Source organism: Meles meles, chromosome 14, assembly GCF_922984935.1.
Source record: "Meles meles chromosome 14, mMelMel3.1 paternal haplotype, whole genome shotgun sequence".
In the NCBI taxonomy this organism is placed as follows: Eukaryota; Metazoa; Chordata; class Mammalia; order Carnivora; family Mustelidae; genus Meles; species Meles meles.
In genome coordinates this window covers 12,288,595-12,306,805 of record NC_060079.1, presented here as the reverse complement: position 1 = coordinate 12,306,805, position 18,211 = coordinate 12,288,595, and the positions used below count along the sequence as shown (strand labels likewise).

The 18,211-nt window shown below is 37.1% G+C and overlaps 1 protein-coding gene across 10 annotated transcripts in view; it reads left to right on the top strand.

Moving 5' to 3' along the window:
• KATNAL1 (katanin catalytic subunit A1 like 1) overlaps window positions 1–18,211 on the top strand; it is a 77,812-nt gene that overhangs the window by 25,916 nt on the left and 33,685 nt on the right. For all 10 annotated transcript variants that reach the window (XM_045978405.1, XM_045978395.1, XM_045978400.1 and 7 more), the window contains one exon: window positions 17,917–18,085. In XM_045978405.1, the coding sequence (XP_045834361.1) occupies window positions 17,917–18,085 (169 nt within the window). The remainder of the gene's footprint in view (window positions 1–17,916; window positions 18,086–18,211) is intronic.

Here is an 18,211-nt window from a genome sequence, read left to right as displayed (position 1 = left end):
AGAGCCCGATGTAGGGCTCGATCCCAGGACCCTGAGACCATGACCTGAGCCCAAGGCAGAGGCCCAACCCACTGAGCCACCCAGGTGCCCCCTCTGCCCATTTTTTAATTGGATTTTGTTGTTGTTGTTGAGTTGTATGGATTCTTTATATATTTTGTATATTAACTCCCTTATCTGATACATGTTTTGCAGATTATTTTTTTCTATTCATAAGGTTGCCTTTTCATTTTTTGATTTGTTTCTTTTGCTGTGCAGAAACTTTATTTTGATGTTAGACTCACTTGATTTTTGCTTTTGTTTCTTGTGCTTTTGATATCATATCCAAAATATCATTGCCAAGACCAATGTCAGGGAGTTTCTTTCCATTTTTTTTCTTCTAAGAGTTTTATGATATCAAGTCCTATGTTTAAGTCTTTTAAATTCAGTTCATTATTATGACTGGTGTAAGATAGGGATCCAATTTTATTTTTCTGCTGTGGGTATCCAATTTTCTCAGCACTATTTGTTGAAGAGACCATTCTTTTCCCATCGAGTATTCTTGGCTGTCTTGTCAACTATTAGTTGACCATAAACACAGGGGTTTATTTCTGCTTTCTCTGTTCTCTTCCACTGGTGTCCATGTGTGTATTTATGCTAGTACTATCTTGTTTTAATTACTAAAGCTTTGCAGTATAGTTTGAAATCAGGAAGTATGATGCCTCTGGCTTTGTTCTTCTGTTTTGGCTATTTGGGGTTTTGTGGATCCATACAAATTTTAGAGATTTTTTTGTTGTTGTTTTTGTTGTTGACTTCTGTGAAGAATGCCATTGGAATTTTGATAGGGATTGTTGTGTTAAATGTGTAGATGACATTTTACCAATATTAATCTTCTGATCCATGAACATGGGATATCTTTCCATTTTTGTTTTCTTTAATTTCTCTCATTAAAGTTTTGTAGTATTCAAAGTATTCTCTAACTTCTTTGGTTAGATGTATTCCTAAGTATTTTATTGTTTTTGATGCTGTTGTGAATGGGATTGTTGTCTTTCTTTTTAGAGGTTTCCCTGTTAGTGTATAGAAACACAACTGACATCTGTATGTTGATTTTATATCCTGCAACTTTTCTGAACTTGTTGATTAGTTCTAAGAGAATTTTGGTTGAGTCTCTAGGGCTTTTTATTTGTAAGATAATATCATCTGCAAATAATGACAACTTTTGCTTCTTCATTTCTGATTTGGATGCCTTTTATTTTTTTGTCTTGCCTAATTGTGCTAGCAGGAGCTTCCAATACTATGTTGAGTAAGAATGATGAGTGTTGGCAGCCTTGTCTTATTCCTGATCTTAGAGCAGAAGCTTTCCATTTTCACTTTTAAGTATGATGTTAGTTGTGAGTTTAATTGTGTGTGGCCTTTATTATGTTGAGGTATGTTTCTTCTATACCCAATTTGTGGAGGTTTTTTTTTTTTTTTTAAATCACAAAAGGCTGTTGTGTTTTGTCAGACTCTTTTTTTTTTATTGTACCTATTGAGATGTTGATATGATTTTTTTTTCATTCTGTTAATGTATTGTATCACATTTATTGATTTCTGTATGTTGAACTACCCTGATGTTCCAGACATAAATCCCATTTCGTCATGGTGTATAATCCTTTGAATGTATTGTTGAATTCATATTCAATGGGAATATTTTGCTAATACTTTGTTAAGAATTTTTGTATTCCTGGGGTATCTGGGTGGCTCAGTCGGGCTCCCTGCTCACTGAGGAGTCTGCTTCTCCGTAATTCTCTGCCCCTCATGCCCTCCCTCCCCTGTTCATCTGTTCTCTCTCAAATAAAGAAACAAAATCTTTATTTTTTTTTTTTGTATTCTTTGGGATATCAGTCTATAGTTTTCTTGACTTTGATATCAGGGTAATGCTGGCCTTGTAAAATGAGTTTAGAAGCGATCTCTTTTTTAAAAATTTTTTGAAAGAATTTGGGAAGGATTTGTGTTAACTCTTCTTTAAATGTTTGGTAGAATTTGCCAGTGAAGTCATTTAGTCCTGGGAATAATTTACAATATAGGAAATATCTGTTCTGAATTGCTAGAGCACCATGATGTATTTCAAAAAGCAGTGGCCACAGATAGTAACTCTAATATTTGTGGCTCAAACTGAATAAAAAAATATGGCTGGCATTTGCCCATTGATGAACACTTACCTGAAAACTTCTCTTATTAGAGAAACATTAACCCATTATTTCCTTTTATTTGTCCTCCCTTAGCTGCTTATAACACAGATCTTACTTATTTTTGTGCTTGTGTTTTTAATCCTTACTCTTAATGAAAGCAACAGATGAATGGACCAGAATGTATTTCTCTGAACCTCCTTTCTCCATACTAAATTAAAAAAAGTTTTCCCCGTATGTGGCCGTTACATACTATATATAGTATTTTTTTTTCTATGGATCAGAATAAAAAGCAAATCCAAGACTGTATATTGTCTGTTGAAGGGGAGGACAAAGATTCCCATTCCGACATGTATCATCAACAACCATGGAAAAACACCTAACAACTTCACATGGTTCTACTAGTGAAGGAATTCTGTATAATACCTTGAGTATTCATGGGCTAATAAAATAAATAAATACTAAGATTGTAAGTTCAGTGTTGAAAGTTTTGGGAGGTTAGAGTTGTATGACATTTTTCTTCTTTTACAAGTTTGTGTCTTCTATAGGTCACATAAAACAAAACATAATGAAATTTTCACCTAGAGATAGTGGATTAGTGGGTATATCCCTTAGTTCAATGGGAAGACACTTAAGTCTATGAGACTGAAGTTTGAATTCTGTTCTTGTCACTTACTTGCTTCTGGACCTTGAACGAGTTATTTAATCTCTCCAGATATTAGTTTTGTCATCTGTAAAATGGTAATCTGTACCTCATGGAATTAATTAGAAGAGTTTAATGTTTAAGACAGTAACTGACATGGGACGCCTGGGTGGCTCAGTGGGTTAAGCCTCTGCCTTTGGCTCAGGTCATGATCTCAGGGTCCTGGGATCGAGCCCCACATCGGGCTCCCTGCTCAGCAGGGAGCCTGCTTCCCCCTCTCTCTCTGCTTGCCTCTCTATCTACTTGGGATCTCTCTATATATACCAAATAAATAAAATCTTAAAAAAAAAAAAGACAGTAACTGACATGTAATGAATAATTAAAATGAATGGTCAACTCTGGAATAAAACACTACCATTTTTTTCAGATAAATAATAGGGGAATAACAGAATTTAAAAAGGATAACTTTCCTCTCTGCTCATTCTGCATAAATCCTTTGTTTTCTGAAATATTTGTAATAATTCTTGTAGAGAAGATAATTGTTTTTTAATTGTCCAGTTCTTGTGAAGTTGGTAGTCATTTTCAGGGAAGGGATGACAACTAATTATTGATCACTAACCATATGTTTTATAAGCATTATCTTATTTAAACTTCCAGTGATCCCACGAAATAGCTACTATTATTGTTTGCCCATATTACTATTGCTAACTTACTATTATGAACCCCATTTGCACCTGTGGTTCATTGAGATTGAAGCTTATAGAGTTTATTTTCCCAAAGTCATCTGAACAAATGGCAGAACCAGGATTTGAACCCAAATCTTCTCAAATTATTATTATTTTTTAAGATTTTTAAAAATTTATTTGACAGAGATCACAAGTAGGCAAAAGGCAGGCGGGGTAGGGGGGAAGCAGACTCCCTGCTGAGTAGAGAGCCTGATTGTGGGGTTCGATCCCAGGACCCTGGGATCATGACCCAAGCCGAAGGCAGAGGCTCCAGCCCACTGAGCCACCCAGGCGCCCCTCAACTTATTTATATCGATTTTACTGCATTACTTTCCTACATACATTCAGTGGTATCTGTGGGTTTTAATATATATATATATATGTCCTAATACATATATAGATCTGTAATCTACTTGGTTAAATTTTTGTTAGAGATTGGAAGAGAGTAAAGGAGCCGCAAATACTTAATGAAATAAGTATTGATATTTTAAATATACTTAATTTTTTTTTCCTTTGGAACACCACACTGAAATTACAGTGTGAATCAGTAGGAAAATGTAACTTAGGTTGTTTTATATTAAGTTTCTGGGATGCGTCTGATGTATTCAGCATTAGCTACTAACTTGGTAACCCTGTCCTTTTCACTTAATGGACTTTTTTTTTTTTTAAGATTTATTTATTTATTTGTTTGACAGAGATCACAAGTAGGCAGAGAGGTAGGCAGAGAGAGAGAGAAGGGGAAGCAGGCTCCCTGCTGAGCAGAGAGGCCCATGTGGGGCTCAATCCCAGGGCCCTGAACAGAAGGCAGAGGCTTTAAACCACTGAGCCACTCAAGCCCACCCCCACTTAATGTACTTTTAACACAAAACTTCTCTATCCCTGTTTCTGCACACCAAGGTAATCTGTAGACTGTGGTCTCCTGCAATGGTTTGCCACATTGTTTTAAGTTATACCTTATATGTTATGCCTCTGCTGAGTTTAATCACCATCCTGTTTTAAATCACCAGCCCCTGCTTGGATAAATCAAAACAGTCTTTGAAAATGAATTAGATTCATTGTCTTAAATGTGAGGAAATTGAGCTATAAGCGGTTTATGATGGGAGATAGTGGCAATATTAGAATTAAACTCCAGAGAGATGAAGCTTCCAGATCATTCTTAGTGTCCTAAGTTAAAGGGTACTTTGTGTTAATTAAATTACTTATGATATTTTCCATTAAGTTTATTAAGTGCATTCCCTTTATTTATTTTTTAAATTTTATTTATTTGAGAGAGAGAGAACAACAGTGGGGAGGGGCAGAGGGAAAGGAAGAAGCAGTCTTCCCGCTGAGCAGGAAGCCCCATGTGGGGGACTTGATCCTAGGATCATGACCTCAGCTGAGACAGATCCTTAACTGACTGAGCCACCCAGGCACGCAGTTGAATTCTCTTTAAAGGAGACCATTTGAAAGAGGTCTCTCCTCATGAGATCTGAAGCAGTGGAACAGATTTCCTGCATTGGAGCAATATTTGAAATAGCATATATTCAGTAAACCATTCTTTATTCGACTTAAAAAATAAATATGTTAGGTCTTTTTAAGTTACAGCTTTTGGGACAGATGGCAGTAAGAATAGGAGCCCTGAAATTAGTCATTCGGCTTATTATGTATAGGTAAAATAGAACTCTAATAGGCCCTCCAGTGTTCTTTTATCTGGAACCAAGGAAAATGGCATATTGTGTTTCTCTGTATATAGAAATAGTAAGATTGTTTTTTATCCAATTTGTGCTATTCTCTAGAATTTCAGCAAAGAGGAAATTCTTATTGACTTGGTATTAAAGTTGTTGCTTTGTTTCTTTGGGTACCCAAATAAATTACGTTACTGCTAGTATTTTAAGTCCCAGTTTGTAGTGGAAAAAGATCAAGTAAGGCCAGTGTCAAGTACCAATAGAGGGTAGGCTACCATCTCATTCTGACGGCATTTCATCCAGGCTCTTGCTGTTATTTTCTTGGGATTAAGAGGCAGGAGAGCAAGTTTTCTGTATGTGTTTTGTTTTTAGCAGTTCCACCACTACTTGAGTAGTCCTTCACATTAAATTCCCTTCTCCTTGCCTCATTGCTCTCCCTATAAAATGTATATTATGGTGAGATTGTTTTGTAAAATTGTTTTGAAGGCTTGGGAAGAAAAACACGATATCATTGATATAGCCAACATATATCTTTACGAACATTCATCATATGCTAGGCATGATCTTTGGCCTTGTGGAAAATATGAATGTAATAGACACTCCCCACAGACCTTGGCCTCCAGAAACCAGTAAGAGAGAATAATGCAGGCATCCTGGGAAGCTTTAGCTAGGATGCTGGCACCTATTATATGACAAGTACTGTGTCATATATTATGCTGGTACTATGCTGGGGATATGGTGGGATTCAGAATCAGACACAGCCCTTGCTCTCTTAGGCATACGGTATTGAAAATGAATGTGAACGCCATTAGTGAGATAGAATGGATAGGATTTTGTGATTAATGAAATATAGAGAATTGAGGGAAAAATTGGAGCAGATGATTAAATTTTTAGATCAAGCCGTTTAATAGGAACTAGAAATGAGAACCAGAACTTGGGAGAGATTGGAGTTAGTGTTAGTTACTTAGGAATCATCAGCAAGTAAGAAATTTTAAGAAGGACATTTTAATGTCTTTCTTTATATGGTGAAATAGGTTATTTGTCTAATATGATTGGCAGGTTGAGATTATACTCATTTTTTAAAAACGTTCTAGAGTCCTTTCTCTTCCAAAATTCTGTTTCTGGAGGATAAAGTGGGCTTTATTTTTAGACTGTGGGTAGAATGCAGCTAGCAGTGTTGATTAACCACACTGACATTTATTGAGTTCCTAATTGTAAATCAGGTACTGTGCTCACAAATTCTTTACATGCTTTATTTCTTAATTCTCACAACCATCCTTTAAAATAGATACTATAATTATCTCTGTTTTTTTTTTTAAGAAGAAATTGAGGTTCTTATTCTATTAAGCAACTATCGAATTCTGAATGTAGGTAAAGATAAGAATTTGAAAATTGTATTGAATCTGGCAACATGGAGCTCATTAGTGCCTGTGATAAATAGTTTTCATGGAATGGTGGTGAATAGTGGAGTGGGTTCAGAGAATGGGAAGAGACAGATTGAAAACAATGAGTACATGTAACGCTTCACTGAATATTACTGACAAGGGGGGGCGCCTGGGTGGCTCAGTGGATTAGGCCGCTGCCTTCGGCTCAGGTCATGATCTCGGGGTCCTGGGATCGAGCCCTGCATCGGGCTCTCTGCTCCGCGGGGAGCCTGCTTCCTCCTCTCTCTCTGCCTGCCTCTCTGCCTACTTGTGATCTCTCTCTCTGTCAAATAAATAAATAAAATCTTTACTCCCCTTGTCAGTAATATTTTTTTTTTTTAGAGACATTGAGTGGTAGTTGGGGAAGACACAGAGTCAAGATTTGTTATTTTAGAGAGGAGAGGACTGGTAGGGTGATTGTAGGCTGGCGAACATCCAGCAGGGAAGGGGAAAACTGTTGATGCCAGGGATGGAGGGGAAGACATCAAGGGCAGTGTGCTGGAGTGGACAGGGAAGAGCCGGTCTAGTGTACAAAAGCATCTGATTCAAAGTAACTGCAGGGAAGGCCCCTAGTTACACAGTGTGTGGGTGTAGAGAAGTGGCTACATACAGAGTGGGGAGCGTTTGTGGAAGTTTTCTTCTGGTTATTTCATTGAGGGGGAAAAAAGCAAGCAGATCATTTGAGAGTGAGGACAGGGGAGCAGATGTTTTCCAGGGTCTAAATCCTAAGAGTGGGAAGTCCTTTCATTATTTTGTTTCTTTTGTGTAAGTTTTCTCTAGTGAGCATTTGTCTTATTTTGTAGAACTCAGTCACTCATCTGAAATCTTTATTTTGGAATTCTAGACTTTTATTACAACAAGTGCCTAAAAACTTGGTATTTCTACTATTTTTTTTTATGTTACAGAACGGACAACTGAAAGATAGAAATTTTAATTCATTAGAGATAAACTAAGGAATGGGAACAAGGTAGTGGTAAGTTAGTCCCTATCCCTCTGCTCTGTCTGTATTCAGTTCAACTCAACATACCCAGCACCCACTGTATACTAGGCCCTATGAATGCAAAAAGTAGGGGGAAGATTCCTGCCCTCCAGGAGCTCAGATTCTAGGAAGGCTGTTTCCTTTGCCAGGAGCTTGATAATTAGCCAGACTTTGAGGGTTCATCCTAAATTTGTCACTTAGTGTCTGTGAGGACAAGCCATTCAGTCTCTCTCTCATTTTCTTCCTCTGTAAATTGGGGATCAATGCTACAGTTACCTCATGGGTTTGTTTTGAGAATGTATGACTGAATACAGTATACTGAATACAAGTAAAGTGTAAAGAACTGCCAGGCACATAGGATGTGCTCAAAAAATATCTCTAGTTTTCATTGCCCATTCCCCTAGCCCTCACCCCATCCCCACTAGGTATTTAGACGACTGATGTCCTCACCTTATTTAGGTCTTTGTTCACATGTCACCTAGAAAATCTTACCTGACCACCTTATTTATAATATGTATCCCCCTAGGGGGATGGGAAAAATGGGGAAAGGGGAGTTGGAGGTACAGGCTTCCATTTATAGAGTGAGTAAGTCATAAGGATGAAGTGTAATGAAGCATCAGGAATAGAGTCGGTGGTGTTGTAATGGCTTTGACAGATGGAAGCTACACCTGTGAGCACAGCATTATGTATAGAGATGTTGAATCACAGTGTTGTACCTGTGAAACTAATGTAATGTTATATGTCAGCTATACTCAGAAAATTAAAAAATAATTTACCCCCTCACTTGTCATCACTCTGTTCCCTTACTCTGCTTTATTTTTCTTCATAGTACTTGCTGCTGCCTGATTTTAATCTGTGTTTATTGTTTACTTACTACATTGGAAGCTTGGTAAGATCAGGGCCTTTGACTTTTTTACTGCTGTATCCTCAACACCAAGAATAGTGCTCAGCACAGTGTAGGCATTCAATAAATACTTGTTGAGTGAATGAATGAATAAAATACTTTTTTAGATTTATTCATGTGTTTACGAATTTTGTTCACCATTTCTTTATATTTCACTCTTTCTAGATTCAGTTTCATCTTTGCTGAAGTCTATCCTTTAGTAGTTCTTACACACATCTCTCGGTAAACCCTCAATTTTTGTCTCAAAATACCATTATTTTCCTTTCACTTTTAAATGATAATTTAATCTAGAACACCAGCTTGGCAGTTATTTGTTCTCTATGTTATGAAGAGATGACCCTAGTAATAGTATTATTATGGTCTTCTGGCTTATATCATCAGTCTAACTCTATATAGGTTACTGGTCTTTTCTCTCTCATCGTTTTCCTGATTGTGTTTTTGTCTTTGGTGTTAAACAGTTTTATGATGAGTTATCTAACTGTGGATTTATTTTTATTTATACTACTTAAGACTTGTGCTTCTTTTGTTTCAAATTCTTCATGCTTTTAAAAACCATCTTAAGCGTTCATTTTATATTCTATAGCTAATAGTTCTATTATCAGAAATTATTGGGAGTTATCTTTTTTTATTTTTTTAAAATTTCTGCTGGTTCTTGTTTGTGGTAAAGTTAAGAATGTCTCTTCAAGGTTTTAGTCATTCTAAGGTCTTATTAGAGGGATGTCACTTCAGAGAGGGTCTGTGTTGCTTCAGCCAGGTGCCCTGGGATGTCACTTGCCCAGGACCACTGTTAGGTAAGTTTCTTTGCCTAAGGTGGTATAAAATCGAATCTCCTATCACATGACAGCAAGCCCTTGGTTACTATTTTAAGGGAGGACATGGGTCTAACTCTGCAAATAATGGATGATAGGCCCACCTAAACAGAGGTACTTGTTTCTTCTACATGTGTGTTTTAAATTCAACCCTGTCAGTGAGGTTGTAGTCCTTTGACAGTGCTGGCTGTGTGTGACAGTTTAGTTCCAACTTCTTTGGTATGGGCCTAAGGCTAAGGTCTTGTCTCAGGTCTTCCCGTGTGGTCATTAAATCTCAAGCCCTTAGGTGTGTGAGGCCTGGAAATCCCAAAGGACTGGCATGCCATCAGCTTGCTTTTATTTATTTTTTGGCCATTGGGTATTTCTCTTACTCTCTGGTAAGATCACCTGTGTATATAGAAGGATATTTGTTACATTTTATCCAGAATTCCTACTTTTTATAATATTTCTATTATCCTAAGTTCTTGAAGGTCTTATCTTACAGTTTGTTGACTTTGAGGACTCTTGTTTCTAGCTGAGTGAGGAACTTCTCAGCAAGGCTTTAGTTGTAGGGTTTATGTGTGGACAGAAAGGGTTGTCCAATATAATTCTTTTAAACTATGGATATATTTTTAGCTAAATTTTAAGCTTCTTGGATGCAGGGGCTATCTCATTTGTTTTTGTGTCTGTATGTTTGCAGAATAAGAATGATCTTAGAACTTGAGGGAAGCCTGGGTGGCTCAGTTGGTTAAGCGACCGCTTCCAGCTCAGGTCATGATCTCCGGGTTCTGAGTGTGGGGAGTCTGCTGCTTCCTCTGCCTCTGCTGCTCCCCCTGTGTGTGCTTGCTTTTCTCTATCTTTCTGAAAAATAAATAAAATCTTAAAAAAAAAAAGGAATAATCTTAGAACTTGACTATATGCTAGACAAAGAACTATGAGATATGGAAAGTTCAACTGGTATTTTAATATTTGTAGAAGTTGAGTGGCCCGTTGACCCTATAAGAATGCCATTGTCTGTTCTAGTTTTAAGGTCTTTAGAGTTAGGCAGAAAATACATATTTTATGGTTTTCAAGTTTAAAAGTCTTTAGAGTTACATGGAAAACACAAGACTTGTCTATCTTTAGATAAAGAAGAGCAGGTTACAATCAAGTAATTAACCTTCCTGAGAGTGATGGAATTCTACCATTAGACTAATGACTTAGTAATGTTATCATCCCCACTCCCCCGCCTTTGATGTGGCGTAGCAGCTTTAAATAAGGATTAGTGTGTCCCGTCAAAATTGCTGACAGTTTCATTACTATGCTAGCTATCTGGTTGTAGAGAATACCAATATGTTAAGAAGGCAACCCCCATCATATTAAATGGGATTGTATAATATCTGGTGTGAGAATGTCCGTAGCTCCAGATCTCACACCAGCTGAAATTTCTGGTTAAATGTTACCTTGGTTAACTTGGATGATAATTGTCTTCTGCAGTGGCTAAGCATCTTTCAACTCCTGGAAGATTTAGAGCTAAGAATATAATGTCTAAGAGAATCAAAGCTGCAATAATAATATTTTCCTGTTAAGGAATATGTGCATATTTGTTGTGGCTAGTGAGGATGATAAGCATGCAATTCCAGTTTAGAATGTATTATGGAATAATGGAGATCTGTGATTTTTGTTGTTGTTACCTAATTTATGTTAAGTATTTTTGGGAAATGTTAGGAGTTTAGGCTTATATTACTTGTAAGGCCAATTTACTAGGTTTATAAAAGTATTTATATGTAAGTTAATATGCTTTATTGAGCAAGACAGTTGAGGAAATAAGAAGGAAATAAAATATATTACATTTATAAATGTAGGTAAAAATTTTGGTGGCATTTAATTAACCAGGTATGAAATGGGATTAAACATTATGCAAAAGCACCTTAAAAATGGCTTCTAAAATCTGCCACTTCTGTGCATAGGAAAAGTTTTATAAGCTGAATTTAAAAGTTTTAAGAAATAACTGAATTTTTGCATTTTTTAACTTTAACAAGTTGAACATTTTAAAAATTAAAGTAAGCTTCTAAAGAGTACAGAATACAAAACAACTCATATCAGCATGACCTATAACATTCAATGTATTTCTGGATGTGATTGATTTGTTTGTTAGATAATGAGGGAAGGTTTAATGTGGACTTCATACTGGGTAGCATACAGTCTTGCATTCATTAAGATTTCAGGAATTTATTGAAAAAAATCAGTATTTTGAACAGACTTCTGGATATATCATAATAAAATATTTGTTTTTAGTCTGATCACAAAAAACTAAAATTTCTAAAGTTCTTTTTTGGAACTAGAACTTATCATTAAAGGTTAGCTTTTCTGAAGTCTCTTGATTTATGGAGAAGATGTCCTATTCAATAGGGAAAGGTGAGTCCTGTCACTAAATGCTTCTGGGTTAATTGAATATTTATGGGGGGGGGTCATGATCCCTCCTACCTCACACCATATAGAAAAATTAATTTGAAATAGAGCATTACCTAAAATGTAAAAGGTAGGAAGGATATGTTTCTAGAAGAAAACATGGAAGGATATTATCATGATCTGGGGGTAGCAAAAATTTATTGAACTGGACACTAAGGTGTTAAATACAAAAGATTGATAAACCAGAATTCTAAAACTATGAACTTCTCTTCTTGAGGGGACACACCATTAAGAGAATGAAAAGGCAAGCCATATACTAGAAGAAGATATTTGCAATGCATATATCTGACAAAGGATTTGTATCTAGAATATATAAAGAATGACAGTCAATAAGAAAAGTCGGACAACTGATTGAAAAAAAAAAAAAAAGAAGTGGACTAGGGACTGGAAAGTTACTCTGCAAAAGACCATGTTTATGTGGCCAGTAAGTGTATTGTTGAGAAGGTGCCCAGCATCCATAGTCATTCAAGAAAGACAAAGTACAGGCACAATAAGATACCATGACATCCCCATCAGAATGGCTAGGATGGAACAACTGGTACTCCCAAACACTGTGGATGCGAGTGTGGAATGGCATCACCACTTTGGAAAACTGTGGCTTTATTTACTAAAGCTAATCTTACATATACCCTGTGATCCAGCACTTCTGTTCCTGAGAACATAACTCCAAAGAAATGAATGCTTATGTTTACCATGAACATAATCCCCATATTCATAGAAGCTTTAATAATACCTTCAAATGGAAAACAGCTCAAATGCTCATCAACAGTAGAATAGATAAGTTGGCATTATATTTAAACAATAGACTACTGCCTGTCATTGAAGAAAGATAAACTCATGCTACATGCAGGAACATGGATGCATTTCGAAGATAATGTTGAAAGAAAGAAACCAAGCACAAAGGATTCCATTTTTTCTGAAACTGAAATAGGCAAACCTAATATATGGTAATGTCAGAATAGTGTTGACCTTACTGGCTGATACTGGCTAAGAGGAACCATGAAAAAGCTTTCAGGGATATTGGGAAATGTTCTACATCTTTATCTACAGGTGGTTATATGGTATTAAACCTTATTAAGTTGTGTAATATATGTACATTTTACTGAACATATGTTATTATATCAGTGAAAAATAGATTTACAAATTTTATGAAGTATTGTCATCGACCTACAAAGGAAGAATAGAATGTGAGGCTTATAGATGTTAAGTGACAGGCTTATATAATCAGTAATTGGTGGATCTGGGAGTAAAAAGGCATCCAGGTTTTTGGATTGTAAGTCTAATGCTGACTTCAGATGGAATAGTGTTTTCAATCTTTTTATGTCAATATAACATCCAGCACAGTTCCTGTACTTATTAGATAAATAATAACTTTACTGATTTGAAAAAATAGCAGTCATGTATTTGATGAGAGTGGACATTAAAATTCTTAATCATTAATGTTTAACTTCAAATCCTAGGTCCTCTCATTTCTATTTAAGCTTTGTTTTTTGCCTCCTGATTTCTTAACAAATAACCTCTCTTAGACTTAGAAGTCTCATATATTTATTCCAAGTTCTTACAGCAAAAGTATTACTAAGAACTAATTGGAACTTATGTTTTTTATCTTTTTATTAGACAGGGAAGGACATGTTTCTCTGTTTATTTAATCCTGGAGTTATAGGTTATAGATTAATATAATAGCAGAATAAGATTTTTTTCCTCTCTTTTCCAGAAGTTAACTTCAAGCAATCTGGCTTATGTTCTTGGACATACCTAGGATCTGTTCTAAATTACTTATATAGAATTCTAACAATGTATGAAAAAAAAAGAGAATAATCATTAAACAGAATGCTAGAAGAAATAGAACTCAATAGATAGGAATCTTAAGAAGGAGCCTATATAAAAATTGGAGAAAATTGTGTTAGTGTCTTAGACCCTGTTTCTTTTTTTTTTCATATTTATTTTTTATTTTTTTATAAACATATAATGTATTTTTATCCCCAGGGGTACAGGTCTGTGAATTGCCAGGTTTACACACTTAACAGTATTCACCATAGCACATACCCTTCCCAATGTCCATAACCCCACCCCCCTCTTCCAGCCCCCCTCCCCCAACCCCCCTCCCCCCAGCAACCCTCAGTTTGTTTTGTGAGATTAAGAGTCACTTATGGTTTGTCTCCCTCCCAATCCCATCTTGTTTCATTTATTCTTCTCCTACCCCCTAACCGCCCATGTTGCATCTCCACTTCCTCATATCAGGGAGATCATATGATAGTTGTCTTTCTCCGACTGACTTATTTCACTAAGCATGATACCCTCTAGTTCCATCCATGTCGTTAGACCCTGTTTCTTAACATGGTGTGGTATGAAGGGCCTCTTTGAAAGAGGTCTTTTTCCCTTTTATTTCTGGAACCACAGAGGAGTGGTGCTATAATACAGATAGTTCTCTCTCTGTTGCCTGATGTTTTATGCAGTAATCTAGTAGGTCAACTAAGGATGGGGACTCTGAGCCCATGTCACTAGGACATATGTATTTCTGAAACATGCCAAAAACTTTATAGAATTCTGTAATTCCACTTTTTTTTTTTTTTAAAGATTTTTATTTATTTGTTTGACACAGAGAGACACAGGCAGAGAGGGAACACAAGCAGAGCGGGTGGGAGAGGGAGAAGCACGTTTCCTGCAAAGCAGGGAGCCTGATGGCGGGGCTGGATCCCAGGGCCCTGGGATCATGACCTGAGCGGAAGGTAGACGCTTAAGGACTGAGCCACCCAGGCGCCCATGTAATTTCACTTTTTAGGTGCTCAGATCTTTTACTTAAGGGTGTTGTAGTATAATCACATTTAAAGTTTTATTAACTGCTGAGTAGATAATGTGAATAATTAAAATTTATGTAAGGTATAAGGAATCACACAGTGCAGTAGCTTCTATGTACCTACCAGAGAGTGTAAGATAAAGAGCTGTACTCCTATCTCTGAAGACCCTTGATGAGCTTTTCTGCATCCTATTCCACTCTCCTTTCAGAGTAAGACACTGTGCTGAACTTGGGATTTATAGTTTCCTTGCCTCTCTCTACTTTTAGTACATATATTTGTGTCCCCAAATGGTATCCTATGTTGCTTACTGTCTGTGTCCTTTGAACTTACATTTCCGTTAACACTAGGGTTGGAATGTTCAACTGTTGTTGTTACATGTAGCTATAAGTCATGTTGGCATGTATATTGTATCCATTATGGGAATATATAATAATATATGTATCTGTTCTGATATTGGACATTGGGTTATTTTCAGGTACTGGCTATTACAAGCAGTGCTGATAAGAACATTTACATATAATAGTGATAGTTAATATGGCTTTGAAAGGGGAAATACTGGATTTTGGAGGAAATTAGGATAGAAAAAGGCCTATTTCTTCCCATTCCTAGAGGGAAATAGCAGAGAACTGGGCACAGTGTAGATCACCCCGTGTTGGATCTGTGTATCCACCAGCTGTTTTCTACATTTGGAATACTGGGAGCCAGTACAGTGTCGTCTTCTCTTTGACCTTCAGGGCAGAGGCTGATGAGGCTGTATAACCCTACTGACGTCTCTCTTTCAAAAGAGGCCAGTAAAAGAAGCCGTGAGACGTATTTTTTTACCCAGCCTGGAAGCTGTCACTGAGTCCTTAAATTGAAGCATGACATTGTGCAGTGACGCGCTAATGGGGGAAGTACAGAGCAGAATCAAGGATGTCCTTTGGGAATTGACAGAGTCTGTTACAAATACAATGTCAACCTGCAGTGAGATGGAACTGAAGACTCACAGAGCAGGTGCACTTTCGTGAGATGTGTAACTTGCCACTAGGCTCACCTGGCTTCTGGAGCAATGCAGACCACTTATGAGCCGATCAGAACGTTGAGTGGCAGGACAAGGGCAGCAGCAGCAAGCACTTGGAATGCCGCCAGTGCAAGAGCTTTGAAATAATTCTCCCAGCACCGCTTTCCTGAGCGCGATGCATGTGCAAAATGGCTACAGCAGGACTCGAAGCAACTGTTAAAAAGCAGGCCCGGGTGGGGAAAGCGCAAGCTGAGGTGGCGGAAGAAGCATTTCGGGATTCTCCACCCTTCTGCCCTAAGCAGTGAGGCCTAGTGGGGCAAGCCCAGCGGCTCACGAGCTGTCTGGCATGCAGCTGGAAGGGACTTGCTTGCTGTCGTGGAGCAGAAGCTTCAGGCCGGCTGTGTGGCGAGAAAGCAGGCCCACAGACAGTGACAGAGTATTTGAACAGCAGGCGCAGCTGCTAACAGAAGGGTAAACTTGACGTGCGTTCTGCGTGCAGGAGATCGTTGCTCTCATTTTATTGTCTTTGGCCTTACCGGTGGGTCTGATTCAGGAAAGTCATGTATGTCTGCACAAATATATAAAAATAAAAGTAAAGTTCTGCTCTACTACTTTCCACACCTTCATCAAAATGGAACAGAAGTTCAGTCGAAAAATAGTGGTTGCAGTGAAATAGTAGGAACAGAGCATGTAACATTTTCGTTTTGTTTTTTAGTCAGTCTCATCACATTTTTATTTTATTGGCAGATGCTTAAGAGACTAATCATGCACTAGAATTAATACCATGATAATATCTTTATATTTGAAAATGCCTTGTAGCCGTTGTACTGTATACTCTTCTCCAGTTCCTTTTCTGTGATTTCTTTCACAAGATTGCTTATTCATCTTGGTCTCCTCCCAGGGCCTAGCAAACCAGTGGCCATATACCTCCTGATAGGTGGTCAGTAAATGTTTAGCTGAACTGAACTCCAAGGGCTCTGATGTCAGCGTGTAATAACTTAGTAGACATCCAGTTTTCACCAGCTTCCCTTACCCTTAGCCATTTCACGTAGTGGTCTAATTCCAACAGCTTGAAGATGCTTTACTAGACCCGCAGTGAGTGGCCTTTCACCTTTGTGGCCTCGAGTTTGCATCCTTCCTGGCTTTTCATCTTCTTTTCCTGTTTTGCTGGATTCCGAGGTACATACTGGTGTCGCTTCTGCTATCAGGAAGAGAGACTCCATGTTGAATTAGATGAATTAAAAGCATGGACTTGGAAAGGGATAATAATAGGTATGGCATATGGGTAAAAAAAGGACTACGTGTATGGGACCTGAAGGGCTACAGATATAAAGGCAGAACGGTAGAGAGAGTAAAAATAGGAAAACAGAGGCAGAGACAGTCTAAGGAAGAACAAGGGTTAGGCACAGAGTGTATAGTGTCCCCCCCCCCCCACCAATACCCAAAGCAAGACCTGAAGTACTGTGCTCAGAAATCTCAGAATTTTGCTGTTAACATATTTCATATTACATGAAATAAAATGTACCACTTTGTGTGCATTGTTACACTTATGTATTTATCGTAACTTCTTAAAAAATTGAGTTATATTTGGCATACAACATTATATTAGTTTCAGGTATACAGCTTGATGATTCAGGGTTTTTATATATTGTGAAAACCACCACAAATCTAGTTAATATCCTTCACTATACGTAGTCCTCAAAGTTCTTAAATCACATGTAAGAGCATATGTAATTTGAATGATCCTGTGATTTTTTATTTTTGACACCGTCAAAGCATGAAGAACATTTTTACACATAAATTCATTTGTATATAACAAGATTTCATTGTTTAGCCCTACCACTTACAATTTGATGATTGAAATGTTGGATTTTCCAATACAGAAGCAGAGGAAATCATTTTGATTGTAAATAAATTAGTAAACTATGCAAATAGATGTATTTTGAATTCTTGTCCTTTCAGCTTTTAATGCTTTTGTAAGAACTGAAGTGTAATCAACATTTAATATTATTTTCAAAAGCTTTTTTTTTTTAAGTTTTGGCCTAGGACAGTAATGAATAAGTAATTTGGCTTTCCATTGTGCTATTATTAGTTGGAAATAATCTGTATTGCCCTCTATTGGTGATTTGTAGTTATTTTTGACCAAGTAATTGCTGTTATACATATTTATATGTGTTTAAAAATTGTGTGAACTGGTATATTTTACAGAAGAGCATTTTGGTTTTATTTTTTTTTTGGAAAAACCCTTTTAAAAACTGACCTAATAGTTGTAGCCATGAATTGGCAAAAGGGGAACAACTGACATTTGGGGCTTCTTGATTTAATAGTTCTATTGACTAAAGTATTTGAAATACTTTTGCCTTTGATTAATTTTGATTTTAATTTTTTCTTGTCAGAGCTCCACCTCAGATAAGGCGTCCCAATCGAGAAGTAAGACCTCTGAGGAAAGAAATGCCAGGAGTAGGAGCCCGGGGACCTGTAGGCCGAGCACATCCTATATCCAAGGGTGAAAAACCCTCTACAAGTAGAGACAAGGATTGTAGAGCAAGAGGAAGAGATGATAAGGCAAGACTTTCTTTGTTAACTCATTCCCTTGAAGCCCATGACTTTTGGTGCATATTATAATTTTTTTGGCTTTTCGGAGTACCCCGGTTTTGACATGGAAGATATTAAAAAATCCACCTGCCTCAA